The following is a 21,403-nucleotide window of genomic DNA, read 5'->3' as shown; positions in this document are numbered from 1 at the left end:
ATAAATTTAGGATTTTTCATTTATTTTTATCCCTTATGCAATTCCACATTATTAGTGGTCCTAAACCCTAATTAGTTCAACTTTTAGTGTTTAAGATTTAATTAATCAATTATGTTTAATCCACCTCACTTGGTCCCTCCATTAGTGTCCTAATTAAGTCTTAGAATCATTTTAAGACATCAAACCCTAATATATATCTATATGGCTGAATTGCATAGTCATAAGATTAAGGTTTTTACTTGTCTTTTTAACACACTTTCATGGTTTAATTAAGTCATTTATGTCTTTAGTCCCCAAAGGTGTCATCTTTGTTAATTTTAACCATTAAACCCTAATATTAATGAAGAGGACAAAATCAAATCATGGAGTTTTTAGGATTCTTAGCTCATCCACATCAAGAACAACTCACACACAAGCCAAAGGTGACACTTTTTCTTACAAGTCTTCATGTTTCTTGAGTTTTAGACTTCCACCAACACATTTAACCATCAAGATCCCATTTTTAATAATTTACAACATCATTATCAACATATAATCATTATGGCCGAAATGGAAAGTGGGAGGAAGAAGGGTATGGAGTTATCTTTTCCATGGATTCAAGCCTTTTCTTCTCCAAGATGGCTCCTTTAGTTCACCTCCAACCTTTACTTGCCAAGAATTCTTCTTTTTTACCAAGAACACACCTTCATGAAATATTCAAGGATTTAGAACCAAGAACATGAATTTAAAAGAGTAAAGGTAGGGTTTTTCAAAAAGAAAATGTAAGGAGCTTACAATAGAACTCAAGGGAATAAGCATCAAAGTGGTGTTCTTCAAAGAGAACTCAAAACACCATCACCTGGATTGAGCATACTCAAAATCATGGTTGTATGGAGGGCTATTCTCCACGAAAATTTAGTTTCCAAGAATAAAAATGGTATGTTCTTGAAGAGGATTATGAGAGGAACAACTTTGGTGAAGAGTGTTTAGTGATTTGAGGGAGTTTTGGTGATAAAATTCTAGAGAGAAGGATGAGAAAATTTAAAAACTCCAAGGTAGAGAGAAGTGTTTGGGCTGCTGATTAGAATGAGGGGAAGGGTCTCATTATGTTTTTAGGGTTTTTGTCATGTCATTAAGTGACTTTCTGTCATTTAGTGGGAGTAATTTTCTCTGAACGATTATCAAATTTCTACCCGAAAACCCCAAAGACTCTAACTTTAAGTAATTAATATTAAATTTGTATAATTATCATGTTCCTAACTTAAAAAAAATTCAATTAGTAGATCACAAATCTACTTACCGCAGTTTAATTGCACTGTATGCTTTACCGGTGTTTCTAACTATACCCGGATTTCATAATTATGACTTGTTAGGCATATATTGGGCTTTAATTCCATTATTTCATCTTTTTCCCATTCTGGGATTCTACCGGTTGCTGCTATAGCAGTACAAAATATCCGGTAAAAGTGACATTTCAAAAATACCCCAATATGGGTATCAATCTTCACTATTTCATATACTAACCTCATTCATGATGTTTATATCTTTAGAATAGCTCTCTAACTCAAATTTGCTAGATTGGAGCTATTCTACATACTGTTACTGCGTCAGCAGTCAAAAACAACAGCTGAAAACTCAACTATTCAGAATACCCCCTATGGGTATCAAGCTTCATCAAATCTTATGCTTACATATTTATGTTATTCATATCATTAGGATATCTCTCTAACTTACATTCACTGTACTGGAGCTATTCTACAGTCTATTACTGCGTCAGCAATCAAAAACAGCAGATGAAAATTCACCTGACTGGAATACCCTCAATATGGGTATCCAAATTCTTAGAATTTTATTCTCATTCTATTTATGACCATAAGGTCCTCATCATAACCCTCTAATTTAAAAGTCATTTAATTAGGGTTATTATAGCTATCTTGGAGAAGTCTTTGATAAATCTCCTATAAAAACCTGCATGTCCTAGGAAACTTCTAACATCATTTACATTAATGGGAGGGGGAAGTTTTTCAATTAGCATCAATTTGGCCTTATCAACCTCAATCCCATTTTTAGAGATCTTGTGGCCCAAAATAATCCCCTCTTGTACCATAAAGTGGCACTACTCCCAATTCAAAACAAGATTCGTCTCTTGCATCTTTTCAGCACCTTAGACAAATTTTCCAGACATAAATTAAAATAGGAACCAAAAACTGAAAAATCATCCATAAATACCTCAAGATGCTTTTCTACCATGTCAGAGAAGATAAAAAGCAAACACCTTTGAAAGATCGCAGGTGCATTGCAGAGACCAAATGGCATCCTTCTGTAAGAAAATACTGTGAAAGCTGATTTCTCTTGATCCTCAGGTGCTACTAGAATTTGATTATAGCCAGAGTAGCCATCCAAGAAACAGTAATATGAATGACCAGCCAATCTCTCCAACATCTGGTCAACAAAGGGAAGTGGGAAATGATCTTTTCTGGTGGCAGCATTCAATCTTCTGTAGTCCACACATATTCTCCAACCAGTTACAGTTCTAGTGAAAATTAGCTCATTGTTATCATTCTGGACCACAATCACACCTCCCTTCTTAGGAACTGTTTGCACTGGACTCACCCAAGCAGTATCAGAAATTGGATAAATCATGCCAGCATCTAGGAGCTTCACCACTTCTTTTCTGACAACCTCCTTCATCATAGGATTAAGTCTCCTTTGAGGTTGTCTTACTGGTTTAACATTATCCTCCATAAGAATCTTGTGAGTAGAAAAAGAAGGACTTATACCTTTCAGATCAGAAATAGACCACCCTAAAGCAGTCTTGTGCTCCTTAAGTACTTGTAGCAGCTTTCTTTCTTGATCAGAAGATAACCCTTTATTGATGATAATAGGGTAAGTCTCGTCATCTCCCAAGAAGATATACTTGAGAGTTTCAGGAAACTCCTTCAACTCTACCTTTGGTACTCCAACCTCTTTATCAGATTCTTTCTTTTCAAGCACCTCAAAAGTCACTCCCTTCTCCTCTTGAAAGGGAACAATGTCCCAGACTTCTAATTCCTCAATAAGCTCTTGGGTAACAGATTTTTCTTCTTCTTGCACAACCATCTCATCTTAAACATCTAGCATGAAGCAATCACTCTTATCATAACATTTCTTCATAGCATCAAAAACATTAATAGTGATTATTTCATCGTTCAACCTCAATTCAAGCTTTCCTTGTTCAACATCAATTATGGCTCTAGTTGTAGCCAAGAAGGGTTTACCTAAGAGAAGAGGTATATCACTCTCCCCTCTCCATATCCAGCACTATGAAATCAGCAGGAAAGATAAATTTATCAACTTTAACCAGAGCATCTTCAATAATACCACTAGGCCTTCTCAAAGATCTATCAGCAAGTTGAAGAGAGACCGTAGTAGGCTTCAATTCAGAAATTCCCAAAGACTTACACACAGAAAGAGGCATAAGATTGATGCTTGCCCTAAGATCGCATAAAGCTTTGCCAACATTTGTGTTACCAATGGCAATAGGAATATTAAAACTCCCTGGATCACGAAGCTTATGAGGAAACTTTTTCTGTATAATAGCACTGCACTCTTCAGTAAGTGCAATAGTCTGGCATTCTTGCAGCTTATGTTTCCTTGACAATAGATCTTTCATGAACTTGGCATAATTTGGCATGCTAGTCAAGGCTTCAGCAAAAGGGATATTTATATGCAACTTTTTGAAAATATCAAGAAACCTTCCATACTATTTCTTCTGAGTATCTTGCTTGAACCTCTCAAGATAAGGTGTCATAGCTCTAACATAATCAGGACTAAGCTCCTGCTTCTTCTCAACAACATTTGGCTGCTCTTTTGCCTTTTCTTGCTCTTTTTCAACTGGCTTAACAACTTTTTCAGGTATCTCAACAACTTTTTCAGGCTCAACTACTTCATTAAGCTTCTTCTCATCCTCCACAGGATCTAGTTTTGGCTTTTCAAGAGGTGAAATCACTTTACCACTTCTTGTAACAATAGCTTTGCAATGCTCCCTAGGATTTATAACAGTATCACTAGGAAAAGTACCAGGAATTCTTTCAGAAACTTGCTTTGACAATTGACCAATTTGAATTTCCAAATTTCTGATTGAAGCATCTTGATTCTTGTGATGATCTCTAGTCTCATTAATAAAAGCATCAGTGGCCAAAATATGATCATTTGTGGTCTTTGAAAGCTAATTAGTATTTTGAGAAAGTTGCAACATGGCTTTCTCTAACTCCGAAAGCTCTTTAGATGGAATAGGAGGAGGCTGCAAAAAATTATTAGATTTAAAATCAAGACCAGTACTTGAACCCTCCTTTGAAAATTGTTGCCTGAAGCAAAATTTTGATTCCTTTGAAAGTTTTGTTGAGGCTTCATATCATACCACACTCTATTTACTTGCATCTGAAGAGGATAAGAACTCATAAGTGTAGTGCATTCATTTGATTCATGACCTTCTCCACAATATTCACAAACCACAGAAGTTGATTGCACTTTGGACACTTGAAGTTTCTCAAACTTTTCATTGAGGCTATCAAATTTCTTTGATAAGAGCTTCTGTTCCGCAAGCACTGCATCATTGCTTTCCAGTTGAATCAACCCTCTTTTAGGCTGAGAAGCAACACTCTCATTCTCATTCCTGGCCAACATCTTAATTAACTCAATAGTCTGAGTAGCTGACTTTGATCTTACAGTGCCTCACAGCTGCACCATTTATAACCAGCCTTGTTTCAGGAGTCAGCCCATTAAAGAAAATAGAAACATTCTGATCATTAGTCATCTCATAGTGAGGATATTTTCGGACTAACTCTTGAAATCTGTTCCAAGTGGCACAAAGTGTTTCTCCCTCCTGCTGACGAAAATTTGTGATTTCGTTTACCAGCTGGTTGTACTTCTCCATATAAAAGAATTCAACAAAGAATTTAGCTGATAAATCTTCCCAAGTAGGAATACTATTAGCCAGCTGTCCTTCCATCCACCTGAGTGCTTTTCCCTTAACAACAAAAGGGACTAAGCGCAATCTTATAGCATCATTTGACACATTATTGTGTTTTGTAGTGTCATAAATCATGACGAATCTGTCAATAAATTCATTTGGATCTTCAAATTCCTCTCCAAAAAATTGAGCTTCTCTCACCAAAGAAATTAAAGCTGGCTTCAGCTCAAGATTATTAGCAACAATGGCTGGTCTGACTATGCTTGAATTTGGCCTATTGAAGACTGGTGTCAGAATAATATCCAGCAATCGCTCTTGTGGTTGATTTTCGTCTGCCATTTCTGGTTCTGCTCTTAATGGGGAACCTGCAACTTCTGCCCACCTCCACTACTTAGCAAGCTTCCAGAGTTTCCTTGCAGTTCTTTCAAGTTTAGGATCGTAAAGCAAGTCTTCAGGGTCAACTGTACCTCGCATACAACTCAGCAAACAAGATTAGTAGCACCAGAAAAGAAAAATAAATAAAATAAAAATAATATCCAATCTTAAAGATCAATAATTATTTATAATATTGGCAATCACAATCCCCGGCAACGGCGCCAAAAACTTGGTGCAACTCGGCAAGTATACCGAATCGTACAAGTAATAGAGTGAAAGTACAGTATCATTCCCACAGAGATTGTGTCACCAACTATCACAATAATTATTCTCTTTAAGTTAGACAAATTCGATTTGAGTAGCAATTGATTTTGAGAATTGGACTTGTAATAAAAATGATGAATTTAAGTTGTAAATAGATTAAGATCATGCAAACAGTGAAATGGATTTTTTTTAGAAAATATTAAAAGCATTGTAGTTAAGATACACTTACCATATGATCCCCGCCTTAAATAATTGATTGATCTTTATCAATGGTATCTCATACCCTTTCTTAACATTAGGTTGACAACTCCTTGTCACTTAGTGGTGCATCTCATGCAACCAACCTAGCACTATTACCCTAAGCACATAAGCCCGACTGGGCCTGCAGCTTATGTCTCAGTTAAGCACTAACCAGCACCCCAAGTGTCTTACACTTCTAATACTACTCTTACTCAACGAAACAGTGGGTCCCAACTGGATTGTAGAGCACCACTATTTAGATGAGGTTTGAGTAATATTGGTGGTGGGAGGTAATCATGCGCTTAATAATTTTATTCCTTTTAAGGGTTCATTTTATTAAGGGTTTATTAAGTCTCATCAAACGCATTAATATATTATCATGCTAGTCGTAACCTATGTCATACATCTAACGGTTTAAACTAGTCGCAAATGGACTTGCATAATAATCATACAAACGCGATTTAGTCCAACTCATGCATACTAGACGTCATAAGCCATAAAGCATACATATCGCGATACTCTATCTCATGCATACTAGTCGTATAATAACATACATGCAAATAAAACAGTTTTATTTTGAGATAGTCATGGTGCTCGCTCCTTTGTCCATCTTACTTCTCAAGCCTCGGCTTCTTGTCATCTATACGCCACTAGCCTAATTTCTCTAATTACAATTAAAGAAACTCCAAAACATCTTGGAGGGATAAAATTTAAAATACAAAATTTGAAATTCAAATTACATCTTTTTTAAAAGAGCCCAAAGTTACACATTAATTTAAATTTGAAATTTCAAATTCCGGGCACCATAACCATCCCCTTCCTCTTTTGCACTTGAAATGTTAGACAACTCACAAGTACAAAATATTATCACATAATATATATTTTTCACGTATGTCTTGATATTTAACAATTAATTATCAAAACATATTTAAAATTTAAAACTTTTCTTAATTTTTCAATTGGCCGAATTATATAACAATTAATATAATTCTAATTTTGTTGACTTTTTCTCAAAGAACACAACTGGAAGAGTCAACATCCTTGACTGCCTCCTCGTAGTTACTCGGTTCATTATCCTCAACTGTTTGTTGATTCTCAATCACAAACCTATACCTCTCAGGTGGATGGATGCCCCTCGTTGACCTACGGAGTTGTGCGTTTACTTCTCCATTGGAGAACGTCGCCTGCGGAGCAGACTTGGGTTCCTCAATCTGTTCATGTGGTTCTTGAACTTCTTCAAGATCAATCTTACTCCCACTGGCTCCTTGAGAGATCAAATCCTTCTCAAGGAACTCAGCATTCTTTGACACAAACACTTTGTGTTCTTCCATGGAGTAAAAGTAGTATCCCTTAGTACCTTTGGGATACCCCACAAATAGACATTTAGTACTCTTAGCACTAAACTTGTCTGATGCCAACGCTTTGACATAAGCTGGCGATCCCCATACCCTGAGGTAACTCAGGTTGGGTCTCTTACCATTCCATATCTCATATGGTGTGGTCTGAACAGATTTAGACGGTACCCTATTTAGAAGGTATGCCGCTGTGTCAAGGGCATATCCCCAAAACGTTTTTGGAAGTTGAGTCTCACTCATCATAGACCTGACCATGTCTAACAAGGTCCTGTTTCTCCTTTCGGAGACACCATTTTGGTGTGGTGTGTAAGGTGCAGTAAACTGCGAGAGAATTCCATTTTCTCTCAGATAATCCTGAAACTCATGGCTCAGATATTCACCACCATGATCTGATCGTAATGTCTTAATCATCTTGCCACGTTGTTTCTCTACTTCATTCCTAAACTCCTTAAACTTTTCAAAGGCTTCGGATTTATATCTCATTAGGTACACGTACCCAAACCTTGATTTGTCATCAGTAAAGGTAATGAAATAGGAGTATCCTCCTCTAACCTCTATAGACATTGGCCCACAAACATCAGTGTGAATGAGTTCTAATAACTCACTAGCCTTATGACTTTCTAGCCCCTGGGGCTTGTGACAAGTCATTTTCCCAGCTAGACAAGATTCACATTGTCCATAGGATTCCAAATCCAAGGAATCTAGGTATCCATTTGCATGCATCCTAGACAATCTTGTTTCATTTATGTGCCCTAGTCTGCAGTGCCAAAGATATGATTGATTATCCATCCTAGGTCGTTTCACATCTATTTTGAGCACTTCAGTTCCCATTTCTAGAACATACAATCCATTTATTAAGGTAGCAGTACCATAAACAATATCATTCATAATGATAGAAAATGTACCATTCTTAATAGTGAAAATAAATCCATCTTGTTCTAAACAAGAAATTGAAATAATGTTTCTAGAAATACTTGGAACATAAAGACATTTATTCAAATGCAGAAAAAGGGCCGTAGGCAAAATGAGGTCGGCTTCTCCAATAGAATGAGCAGCAACTCTTGCTCCATTACCAACGCGGAGGTCCACCTCGTTCCTCTCCAATCTCCTTGGGCTCCTAAGTACCTGCAACATATTGCAGATGTGAGAACCACAACTGGTATCCAATACCCATGAAGTAGGATTAGCACATGAATAATTTATCTCAATCATGAAAATACCTGAGGTAAAAGCATCACCATGCTTCTTGTCCTTCACACTCTTCAGGTAGTCTGGACAGTTCCTCTTCCAATGGCCTTTCTTGCCACAATGGAAGCACTCAGCATCGCCTTTGTCCTTGGATGCTTTCTTACCCTTCTTGTTGCCCTTCTTCTTCTTGGATTTTCCTTTGGGCTTAAGGGAGTCACCTTTAGCAGGCCCTTTACCCTTACCCTTGGCCTTGCTAGGCCCACCAATCAGAAGAGCTTGTGTCTTATCCTTCTTGATAGACACTTCAGCAGTTGTTAACATACTTAACAACTCAGGCAAGCTCACTTGCATCCCATGCATGTGGTAATTCATGATGAATTGACTAAAGGAAGGTGGAAGTGAGGTGAGCACTAAGTCATTACTTAGTTCGGCATCCATGATAAAGCCTAGATTCCCTAGCTTCTCAATCAGACCGATCATCTTAAGAACATGACTGCCAACAGACATGCTCTCAGACATCCTGCAAGAGAACAATTCTCTTGAGGCCTCATACCTCTCATGCCTGCCTTTAATGTCATACAACTCCTTTAGATGTAAGACAATAGAGGGAGCATCCATATGCTCATGCTGCTTTTGCAGTTCAGGCGACATGGATGCCAACATGATGCAGACAGCCAACACATTGTCATCCATGTGCTGTTTGTGGGCCTCGAAATCAAATTCCGCGAACCCATCTTCCCCTTCCCTAGGAGCTACGGGTAATTCAGCATCTAGGACGTAAGCAATCTTTTCGGCCCTTAGAACAATTCTTAGGTTCCGATACCAGTCCATAAAATTTGGACCGGTCAGCTTGTTCGTATCAAGTATGGAGCGCAGTGACAGAGTAGTAGTCATACTAATTAACTGAAAAATGTAAAGATAAAAATATTTGGACATGTAGTAAAAACAAATTATTAAAGACTTTTATTAATTTGCTCCTCCCACTATTTTATCTAAGTCAATGACCCTTCTTTTTGACTTAGGGTTATTCTACTTTTAGAATTTACCTTAGTGGGATTAAGAATGCGATTATTTATTTTAACCTCCGTCTGAGACCGCAAGATTAATTTAAATAATGGATTGATCTTTATCAATGGTATCTCATACCCTTTCTTAACATTAGGTTGACAACTCCTTGTCACTTAGTGGTGCATCTCATGCAACCAACCTAGCACTATTACCCTAAGCACATAAGCCCGGCTAGGCCTGCAGCTTATGTCTCAGTTAAGCACTAACCAGCACCCCAAGTGTCTTACACTTCTAATACTACTCTTACTCAACGAAACAGTGGGTCCCAACTGGGTTGTAGAGCACCGCTATTTAGAGGAGGTTTGAGTAATATTGGTGGTGGGAGGTAATCATGCGCTTAATAATTTTATTCCTTTTAAGGGTTCATTTTATTAAGGGTTTATTAAGTCTCATCAAACGCATTAATATATTATCATGCTAGTCGTAACCTATGTCATACATCTAACGGTTTAAACTAGTCGCAAATGGACTTGCATAATAATCATACAAACGCGATTTAGTCCAACTCATGCATACTAGACGTCATAAGCCATAAAGCATACATATCGCGATACTCTATCTCATGCATACTAGTCGTATAATAACATACATTCAAATAAAACAGTTTTATTTTGAGATAGTCATGGTGCTCGCTCCTTTGTCCATCTTGCTTCTCAAGCCTCGGCTTCTTGTCGTCTATACGCCACTAGCCTAATTTCTCTAATTACAATTAAAGAAACTCCAAAACATCTTGGAGGGACAAAATTTAAAATACAAAATTTAAATTACAAAATTTGAAATTCAAATTACATCTCTTTTAAAAGTGCCCAAAATTACACATTAATTTAAATTTGAAATTTTAAATTCCGGGCACCATAACCATCCCCTTCCTCTTTTGCACTTGAAATGTTAGACAACTCACAAGTACAAAATATTATCACATAATATATATTTTTCACGTATGTCTTGATATTTAACAATTAATTATCAAAACATATTTAAAATTTAAAACTTTTCTTAATTTTTCAATTGGCCGAATTATATAACAATTAATATAATTCTAATTTTGTTGACTTTTTCTCAAAGAACACAAAATTAAATCATGCATATAGCCATCAACACTTAATGGCCGAACCATATACTCATGTATATGAGATTAATTTTCGAAAAATTTAATTGCATGCTCATGAAACAATTCATGGAGAAAAAATAAGAAAACAATCAAGGTGTTCAAAACACCTTTCATGGTCGAACTCCACCCTTCAAAAAGGTGCTTCCTTTTAAAACATTTATAAAGAAAAAGACAACCATGAATATGAATGGATGCATGAACATGGCATTCGAAATAACATGTTCATAAAAACGAAAACTTTAACCGTTTAAAGTATTGTAAATTAGAAACCATTCATAAAAAATTGAATCTTTAATCTTTAAAGAGATTTTAACCGTGAAAAATATGATCACAAACAAGGTACCATCACCCGTCGATGGTAAAACAATCGGGCTCTGATACCACTTGAAAGTTCGAAATGGCCTTGAAGGCCGATGCATGCAAGAGGGAAAAACAAAATTTTTCTTTGCGGAATATACATGCACATCAAGATCATGCTTTAGGAAAGCATGATGTTACCTTGTTCGTGAAATCACCAGATGATCAAGGCAGGTCTGAAGGGTTCAGACCCTCTAATGTTGATCCACACCACCCACTCGTCTAGGTGCAAGAACTCCTTCTTGTGAAGCCACCGGATGATCACCACAAAGAGGCTTGCTAGGCGCTCTATGTGTGAAGATGGAGGCTAGGTGAAAGTGTTTGAAAGAGTGAAGCTCTCAAAGTGAAAGCTTCACAAGTGGCGCAAGAGAAAGGAGAGAATAGGCTAGGCTTTTCAGAAAAACCCTTGGAGGAACAACTAAAAAACTTAGGCACATAAGAGGAGAGTATTTAAAATAAAATACCAATCAGATTTTTCTCCTAAAAATCTGATCATTAGGCGCTAGATAGGAGAGAGAGAAGTGGAGCTGTTTTATTTCAAAAATTGCTAACAGGCTCCTAGAATATTCTCTTGAGAATTGGTTCAAAACCTATTCAAAATTCTGATCAGAAATCTTCATAAGATCAGCTATATGGTACGCCCCATATAGCCCAAAAAGGTGACCAGATACATCTGAGTAGTTGCATTCAAATTTGAATCAACTCACTCAGATTTTCTCCCAACTGACTGAATCTTCTGGAGCTGATTTTGATGAGCAAATCTTGCTCACCTACAACCCAAATCAGCGCCATATATGGCCTTGGATCTTGTCCAAAAGATTCTCTCATGATACTAGTGATTTGTTCCAACAGGATCTCATCTTATCCTTTTGTTATGAAACAACCTTTCATAGGCAATTCAAATTCAAATTTAAATATTTGAATTCAAACATTCAAATATTCAAATTCAAATGTTCAAACATTCAAACTCAAAATTCAAATTTTCAAATTTTAAAATTCAAATTTCAAAATTCGAATTCAAAATCCAAAATTCAAATTTCAAATTTCAAATTAAAAATTCAAAATTTCAAAATTCAAATTTCGAATTCCAAAATTCAAAATTTAAATGTTTGATAATTAATTTAACTAATTAAATTAATTAGTAATGTCTTGGACTATCCAAGCCCATTACAATGAACCATGCGCCCTCCACCCCTTTAGGTGGAGTTCCAAACAACTTCTTGGGCTAATAACTATTATTAGGCCCAATACCTTTAATGCTAGAGCATCTAGACAATTAGGTGTTTGTGTGTGACCCATTAGGTCTAACTTAGCCACTGACATAAATGGGCTTGGGCCCAATAAGCCCTCAACCCATCTAATGACAACACAGAGCACTAGCAATGCTTTGTTGCCCCAGAACTAGTTAGATTAATGATTTGATCATCCTATTAAACATATTTGGTTGCCGTACATATTTCCTTTCGTCTCGGTTACCTTCCCATAAAACTTAGGGTAAGGAAGCGTATCAACCCCTGCGGTTTAGGGTAAGCTTTATTCGAAATTAGGGAATCTTCAATTTACAGACTCTAAAGGCAGATCATCTCATGATCTCTTTTACTATGCATAGATTCCCGAGTCCCTGTAAATGTCATCCCGATTTCTCCGGTTTACAGATAACCTAATCTCTCACAGAGATTTGACGAATTCCTTCAGCTTATCACCCTAGCCCTGTGTTCTTTCAGGACAAGCCCAACAGTATACCTATGAGTCTCCATGTTTCAGGCAGACGAGGTGCACAATCAAAGCATGCCTTCTAGAACACAGTCTAGGTAATAACTTCTGGTCTTAGGAAAGACATACCCAAATATAAAGAGACTACTCTAATGATACTCTCTGTGAGAGTTCCTCATAGAGTCTCTTTGTGGGTCCGTTCAGTGCGAGCTATACCCTTATAGGTCCACCCACGACTTTAGCTAAGACATCTCCATATCTGTAGCACATGAGGTCTATACCTTGTATCCATATACAAATAGATAAGTCGTGTTAGTCTTACTCGAGATTACTGACCCCACTCTCAGTATGTCTAGACTAGGAACATAAAATTAGGAATGAACATCCGGTATTCTTGAATCCTCATGATTGTGATCTCATCACAGATACTCAAGAGATACCTATTTTATTCCACGGGGTTTATCAAGTTATTCATAATATATTAATATTAATATCGAGACATAATTATGAAACAAGATAAAGAGTGCTTTTATTTATTTGCGACAATATTAAAAAGGTCTACATCTCTGTCCTTATTTAATCATAAGATTGTCTCTAGGACACCCAAATACTAACATCATTTTGATATTTTATAAATATTAATATATGTTTTTTGTTTTTATTAGTATCAATTTTTCTTGAATATTCGTCTGTGTTTGAATATTGGAAGTAATGCATTTAATTTGCATCTAGTTACGAAAGTTGCCATGGTTTTTTGTTTTCGTAGTTAGATTGTTTCCATTGATTTTAAATACATACCAAAATTGGCATCTTGCGTGTTCAAGTATAGATTTTTCATTAATAATGTAGGATTTTCCTGATACTTGAATAACAGTTTTTGTGTTGAACCGACACTGTTTTCCTTTGGTATAGACATTTTTTTTTAACAATTTCATCTCGATTGACGTGCCTTTACATAGTTCTCACGAAAGTTTTGGATTTACATCTCATTTCCTCAGCTTTTGTGTTTGAAGAATCTGATTAATTGCTTTTCATTTTATAGTTTGGATACAAGTTTTCTTTTTTTGGTTCTGAGATATATTACTTGTCTCGATTTCTGTGTCCATGCATATTACTTTTGAATAGCATTTGAAATTTGCAACACTGTACCCTCAAGTTTTATACACAGATCGCTGTAATGTTGTCGGTTTTCATATTGATTTGGAGAAGTATATCACTTTTCGGTAACCGTGCATCAATATTGGATTTCAATATATTCTTTGAATTCAATTCACTGTTACTTTTGGTGATTTGCTTTTGCTGTTGCAAATTGTCTATGTATATTTCAACTCCATATCTAAATTGTATGTTTAGATTAATTTGCTTCTCGGTTGTCGTGCTTCTTATATAAGAAGTTGGAACTTTTTCTACTGTTACGACATTTTCTGGTTTGTGTTGTGTGCACTTTTCCATTTCTGTGTTTCTGAAATTGTGTTTGTTGAATAAACCGTCTCTGTTTCGATCGGTATAATTATTTTTTTGGATAATATGTTTCTGAGTTTAAATATTGTCAGAGAAAACAAATCCTTATGTGTGCACTGTTACGATATTGCATTCATATTCATATATCACTCATAGTATTTATTCCTTTTCGGTTTTCGTATAATGAATTGTGAGTTCATGAATTGTGATCCAAAGTCTGCAATTCTGCATACATAATCACGTCCCGTCATATGCAGTGAATTAATTTTGTCATTTAAATGTTGAGTTTCTTGAATTATGGATGGCAATTGCCATGTGTGAACTGATAAGGGTTGCTTCATTCTTGAATAAGATTCGAACATAGTGCATGCATGGGCACTGTAACTCGAAGCATACTCGTGTGGCCTGATGAGGGTTGCTTCTCTCTTGAATAAAATTCGAACATATTGTATGGGAACTGCAACCCGAGGCATACCGGAACTCTAAGAAATGCTGGTTTCATATTTAGATTAATCGGTATATCCCTATATTCATGCTACGTCAAATTTCATGATGTTGATGATATTTAATAACATATACATCTGTTTGTTGGTATGCATTTGGTACTGAGCCTGTTTGGATTCTCTTATTTTTAAGCTAGAAGCTACTTATAAGTTAAAGCTAAAAAAAAGAACTTAAAAAAAAAGCTAAAAACTGTTTGAAAATTACATAAAAATTTTAGCTTAAAAATTAATTAAAAGCACATATTTCAAGAAAATTATCTCTCTCATTTTCTTTATCACTCTTCATTTTTAAAAAAAACACACAATTCAAGAAAAATAGATAAGAGCTTAAAAAAAAGCTCCTTCTAGGAGCTTTTAGTTTTCAGCTTTTTTCTTCATTATAAAAAAAAAGAGTTTTTCGTTATAAGAGCTTTTCTCAAAACCTGTTTGGCCTAGCTTATGCTTATAAGTAGCTTCCAGCTTAAAAATAAGAGGATCCAAACAGGCACTATATGTGATGATTGTGTATTATTTTATGGTTAAATTGGAATTTATTATTTGGTATATGTGTTATAGCCAAATAATGTTTAGTAAGAAAATTAAATGCTTAAGGAGCAATTGAGGGGGAGATTATGATGACCCTTCAAAGAGTTTTGTTTGGAGTGTGGTATTATACGCCAAATGATTGCGCACTGCAATCCAATGGGATTACTGAGAGAAAGAACCGGATATTAAATGAAATGATGTTGTTGACGTCTGGCTTGTAGGGGAAAATTATATTAATGACAAATTATATAATCATTAGAGAGCCCCATAAAAAAAACAAAGAATATTCCCTATGAAATATGGAAAGGTAGGAAGTCTACTTTGAATTATCTTAAAGTGTGAGGGTACTTGACTAAGGTCGTGATTTCAAAACCAAAAGGGTTAAGATCGGACCAAAAACAATGGACTATGTGTTCATTGGATATGTACATAATAAAAGTATATATCGATTATGATGTAAATTGAATCATTGACACCAAGTCCACAAGTGGGTATGTGTACACACATGGAGGGGGTGTTGTATCTTGGAAATCATCCAAGCAAACATGTATTACAAGATCGACCATGAAGTAAAATTTATTGCCTCGGATAGAGTCGATGGGATAGTCGAGTGGCTATGAAGCTTCCTTGAGGATATTTCGAACTGGCCGAAGCCAGTGCCTACAATGTGCATACATTGTTACAGTCAGGCAGTGATCGGAAGGGCAAGGAAAGTTATGTATGATGGTAAGTCTCGAATTGTATATTAGAGTCATGATCCCGTGAGGCAATTACTCTTTAGTGGTATTATTACGGATTCGTTAACTAAAGGTTTGACTAGAGAGTAAAGGGAAATTTATCGAAAGGAATGGGTTTAAGGCCTATCAATTGTTGATTATTGCGGTAACTCTACCTTGATGAGCGGAGATCCCACGAACTAGGTTCAAAGAGACAACTAAGTGATGATCGACTGTTAACACTGTGGAGTTTCTAAGCTCATACTCATTCCTATTACAAACAGTGTATATGAGGGTAAGCATTTATGCTTTTAATGGTTTCTTAATCTGATGTGTTCAGATAATATATGTTGAGTGACATCACAAGGAATCACCTATGTGAGTGTGAAGTGAGGGCCGCTTCTATGAGAATTTATAAAGGTCGATTCTTTAGAACACTCATAGAACCAGACAGGTGTCCCAAGGCCAAAATGGGCACAACAAAGGACCAACAATGTTCGAGAAGCAATTGTGTGACTCCTATTGTCTAGGTGTACACAATAGGTTGACGGTTCAAGTCGCCCAGACCACCGATTGACCGAGTATATCCGATAGGTTTCATTAGAGATCAAAGGTAACTCTACCTATCTCGATGCAATTGTTTCTCGTTGAGGAATTTACATTTTGCATTCACGTTCATATGCATTTATTCACGATGAATTGACTTCTTATCCATGTGGGGTATTGTTGGATTTTTGGGTCTAAATCTCATGGGTTATGAATAGGAAGTTTGATATGAAAATGTGTGTCTTTTTGTCGTCGAATGGATGTGTCTTTTTGTCGTCGAACGGATGTGTCTTTTCATGTCGAACTAATATGTCTTTTCATGTCGAACAGATGTGTCTTCTCGTGTCGAACATATGTGTTGTTTCGTCGATGAAAAAGTACCTTTTGAATCGCGACCTTACGTTTCTATAAATATATAGAGTCAGAATTCTAGTTAAGTTTAAAAGTTGTTTTCTATGTATTGTGCATCCATACCATAAAGTGTGATTTTCTCAGACGTTCAGTTGTCTTCGTTTGGGCTCTTGATTGATAATGCCATCATTCTTGAGACGCAATCGGTTCTCTCTCCGGGAGATAATTGTTCATCAACCTTCGGCATCAATAGAGGGAACAAATTGTCTTAAGGAGACAACATCTGTTGGCTTGGATTCATCTACATAGTGACATCTCGTTCATATATCATATGAGTTCGTTCCTTATTTTTATTGCACTTTAATTGCAAATTTAATTATAGCATTTCGTTGCACGAATTCATATCTCTCGGTAATTATTCGCTCACTGTATAACAGCTACTTGGTAGAGGAAGTGAACCACAATACAAGGACAGAGGGGGACGGACGAACCTGCTTTTGTGTTTCTGCTGTTAGAGGAGCTTGGCTTTCAATCTCTAAATTCCGTCCTTTTATTCTTGTCTCTTGAATTGTGTTTTTTATTTTATTTCATCAAATGTGATGTCATTTGAAGGGTTTTTTTTTTCTTGAAAAACAAAACAAAAATTGTATGATGTAAATTGAATTGATTTAATAACATTGCCCTAACCACCAATTAGGTCAATAAACTGATAATGGCTTGTTTAAACTCAATCATTGATTTTGAATTCAAATCCTCCTGACGTTCAACAAACAAACAAAAATCAACAACACTTAATATGCGGATCTGCTCTTAATGCACCAATGTTTGGCCCGTCAAGCTCGAGCCACTTTGTGTGATTCTCAGGCAAATGCCAACTCATAATTTAACTATATAAGCTGAACAAATGCCAACTGTCCAAGTGAACCCACCAAGCCACTTCCCTTAATTTCCCTAAATTCTAAACCCTTTTATCCTTTTAGATGCATTAAAATATAGAATTTATTACTTTGGTGTGAGATGGATTTTAATTATAAGAATGGTGCAAAATTAAGAGTGACCTCGACGCAGATAAGTTGTGAGCACGTTAAATTTATGAGAAAATTATTTTCGCTTTTATTGTAGAAATAGGTTTCTATTGCATACAGTGTATTCTCGTGAATACACTGTGTGCTAACTTCTTCTTCTTTAAATTAATGGATACTGTTTTTTTTTTTTTTTTTTAAAAGAATGTTTCTGCGGCAGATATACATTCCCTGACGCCGCTGCATAAAATTAAACCCATAAATTTATTTACCAAAATATATTGGTTTTTTAATGTTGAAAAGTTAATTACTTATTAAACAACTTTTAAATTTTTTTTATAATTTATTGAACGACAAGAATAAGTGCTTTTTGGAAAAAAAAAAATTAAGTTAGAAGCTATTTACAAGCAGAAGCCAGACCAAACAGATTTTGAGAAAATCTCTTAGAAAAGTTCTTTTTTTTATAATGAAAAAAAAGGTTAAAAGTCAAAAAAAAATTTAAGTTCTTATCAATTTTTCTTAAATTGTGTACTTTTTTTTAAATAAAAAATTATAAAGATAGAGAAATTTTTCTTGAAACATGTGCTTTTAATAACTTTTAAGCTAAATTTTTTATATAATTAACAAACAGCTTTTAACTTTAGCGTAGAAGTAATTCCTAGCATAAAAAAAAATCTAAACAAGCTCTAAGAAATGTATTTCTTATAATTGACTTCTGAACTTATTTATTTTTTAAATAAATTACATTTTTTTTATGGGATGCAAAAAAACACTAGGAAGTGAGCCGTATTTATAACACAACAACAACAGTCAACTGGTTTCAGATATTCTACTCTATTTTTACTCAAATCAACAGAAGAATCTAGTAATGCCGTATTTATTTCAAATAGTTATAAATTACAGCAGAAACAGAAGGATCACTGTCTTCTCTAAGCTTCGTGTTTTCATGAACATAGTACATTGTATATGCACTTTCATCTATTTGTATATTTGATACATAAAGCACGCACACATAAGCATATATTATATAAATTGTCGTCATCTTAATCTATGAATCTGGCATTGATTCGAAAGCTGCATGATGTAAGACGATCGCAATGGACATGGAGTCCCTCTTCCTTCTTCTTCTTCTTCTCCTCCTCCTCGCTTCCACCATTAGAACACGCACGCGCACACATACAACAGCTACTTTGTCATTGCTCCAACTTGAACCATATTCAACAAACCCAATGCTTCATGTTTACAAGAGGTTTGGATCAAGATGACATCTTACTCTCCCGATTCATATACACTTCTTCTTCTTTAGGGTTTTCCTCTTATGCTTATTCTGTTTTCATCTACAATCACCGACCCAGTATCTTTCTCTACAACACAACCATCTGGGCTCTATCCTCTGCAAATTCCACACGTGCCATTTCTCTATTCAACACCATTCGCATGCTTGGTTTGCGACCCGACTCTTACTCTTTCCCTTTCGTTTTGAAGGCCGTTGTTTCCTCATCAAACGTCGTCGTTGGCAAGCAGATTCATTCCCAAGCTATTGTTGCTGGCTTGGAATCACATCACAGCGTGGCCACTTCCCTCGTTCAGATGTATTCTTCTTGTGGGAACGTTTCTTTTGCTCGGAACCTCTTCGATGGTGTTGCTTTGAAACATGTCCCACTCTGGAATGCCATGATTGCAGGTTATGCTAAAGTGGGTGATATGGCTAATGCACGCAACTTGTTTGATTTTATGCCTGAGAGGGAGAAAGATGTTGTTTCATGGACTGCACTTATTTCAGGTTACACACAGAGTCATAATCCCAATGAAGCTATCATGCTCTTCCGCAGAATGCAGTTACAGAATGTGCAGCCAGATGAAATTGCAATTTTGGCTGTTCTCTCTGCTTGTGCTGATTTGGGTGCTTTTCAGTTAGGGGAATGGATTCATAACTACATTGAGAAGCATAGGTTGCGTAAGATTGTTCCTCTTTATAACTCGCTCATAGATATGTATGCTAAATCAGGGAACATAAGTAAAGCACTCCATGTGTTTGAGAATATGAAGCATAAAACGGTTATAACATGGTCAACAATGATTGCTGGATTTGCTTTACATGGTTTAGGAAAGGAGGCACTTCATGTATTTTCTTGCATGGAGAAGGCTCGAGTCAAGCCGAATGAAGTCACCTTTATCGCTATTCTTTCGGCTTGTAGCCATGTTGGTTTGGTTGAGGTGGGACGCGATTATTTCGCCTCTATGAGGTCCAAATATGGGATTGAACCAAAGATTGAGCACTACGGCTGCATGATTGATTTGCTTGGTCGTGGTGGCTATCTTCAAGAAGCAAAAGAACTAGTTAGGATGATGCCCTTTGAAGCAAATGCAGCTATATGGGGATCCCTTCTTGCTGCTTCAACTAGATGTGGTGATGCTGAGCTAGCAGCAGAAGCTTTGCGTCATCTCATAGTGTTGGAGCCTCACCATTGTGGGAATTATTCACTCTTGTCCAATACCTTTGCTGCTCTTGGTAGGTGGAGTGAAGCTCGGATGGTAAGGAAGGTTATGCGGGACAAAGGTGTGGAAAAGGTACCTGGTGTCAGTTTTATTGAAATGAACAACAGGGTATATGAATTCATTGCTGGTGACAAATCAAACGTGTACTTTGTTGGCATATGTGATGTCCTGCATAGCATAAATAGACAACTGAAGGTGGTTAATTTGAATAGGGCATGTAGAGGACACTAGATGTTGATGACTGATGCAGATTATTGTATATATCCGGATTCCTTTTATAAGGTTGCGCTTGATGGACCTGAGGAACAGCATAAGAGAACAGGACAACACAATTAGCTGAGGTACAACACAACTTCCTTTGACAAATATTTTAGTACTTCATCCTTAGCTTTGTCCTTTTCCATGATTATTTTTAACATCAAACTTTGGACGAAGAGTTTTTTCCTATCCAGAACTTTGTTTTTAAGTAATTCAAACGGACCCTAAAGCTGTGTTTATTGTTTTCCTTCAGTACAACTGAAAACATATCCCTTTCAAGCATCACTGTGAAACAACTTCTGTCGATGCCATGTTTTACTCAGGCAAGTAGTTCTTTTTCACGTTGGTAAACCGAAGTGCCATGAAAGGAGGCCGAGGCAGGACACCAGTACAACAGACCAGAAGCGTACAAGAGTGTGAAGTCTACATGGCTGGCTGACTAATTTTGAAACCCTTGGAACTAGCTATTTCATTCTGATACTCGAATCTCCTCTGACTGCATTTATCAATTATCAAATATAAGTGTATCGCCTTCTAATAATCTAGTTTTCCAACCTTCTTTCCCCCTTTTTTTCTCTTTATTGCAATGAAAACTTCATTCTAATATTCTTTCTGAAGTGTTACAAATTACAATTATTATGTGACCTTTAAGTAATTCTAAATTTCTAACTACACATGCAAGATGTAATTGTGAAAATTTGCTCCTCTCAGCTATCCTGATATATCAGATATACGACTCTTCTGATCACCTATTATTATCCCCCTTGTTCTCTTTTATTTCACGTCTACTGTCGTGATAAATCATTCCGATTCATTTATTGTATGTTCACAGTGAATTTCAGATTTTCTAGTTTATTCATTTATTTGTCATAGGCTACTTGGTCTCGCTTAAGTTAACTTAGCAGCCTTTGATAGATAACT

General features: G+C 36.1%; 2 protein-coding genes across 2 annotated transcripts; one reads left to right on the top strand and one right to left on the bottom strand.

Moving 5' to 3' along the window:
- Window positions 1-3,084: 3,084 nt before the first annotated feature.
- On the bottom strand, window positions 3,085-3,631 carry LOC133311392 (uncharacterized). Its single transcript, XM_061512435.1, has 2 exons — window positions 3,383-3,631; window positions 3,085-3,279 (listed from the first exon to the last, which is right to left on the bottom strand). The coding sequence occupies exons 1-2, from the start codon at window positions 3,629-3,631 to the stop codon at window positions 3,085-3,087; spliced, it is 444 nt and encodes a 147-aa protein (XP_061368419.1).
- Window positions 3,632-18,775: 15,144 nt separating this feature from the next.
- On the top strand, window positions 18,776-21,043 carry LOC133311391 (pentatricopeptide repeat-containing protein At5g56310). Its single transcript, XM_061512434.1, has 2 exons — window positions 18,776-20,565; window positions 20,736-21,043. The coding sequence occupies exon 1, from the start codon at window positions 18,776-18,778 to the stop codon at window positions 20,453-20,455; it is 1,680 nt and encodes a 559-aa protein (XP_061368418.1). The 3' UTR covers window positions 20,456-20,565; window positions 20,736-21,043.
- Window positions 21,044-21,403: the final 360 nt, after the last annotated feature.

This window comes from Gastrolobium bilobum, unplaced genomic scaffold (genome assembly GCF_033153095.1).
Source record: "Gastrolobium bilobum isolate Gb01-03AN ecotype WA unplaced genomic scaffold, APGP_CSIRO_Gbil_v1 utg6009, whole genome shotgun sequence".
Classification (NCBI taxonomy): Eukaryota; Viridiplantae; Streptophyta; class Magnoliopsida; order Fabales; family Fabaceae; genus Gastrolobium; species Gastrolobium bilobum.
The sequence above is the reverse complement of the archived record's forward strand: the minus strand, read 5'-3'. Positions and strand labels throughout refer to the sequence as shown.

Bases quoted from the DNA above. Each gene is read 5' to 3' on its own strand.
- LOC133311392 (XM_061512435.1), bottom strand. From the start codon at position 3,631: ATGAAAGATCTATTGTCAAGGAAACATAAGCTGCAAGAATGCCAGACT. The intron at 3,280-3,382 runs GTCTCTCTTCAA...CTGATTTCATAG, and splicing joins CTGAATTGAAGCCTACTACG to TGCTGGATATGGAGAGGGGA.
- LOC133311391 (XM_061512434.1), top strand. From the start codon at position 18,776: ATGAATCTGGCATTGATTCGAAAGCTGCATGATGTAAGACGATCGCAA.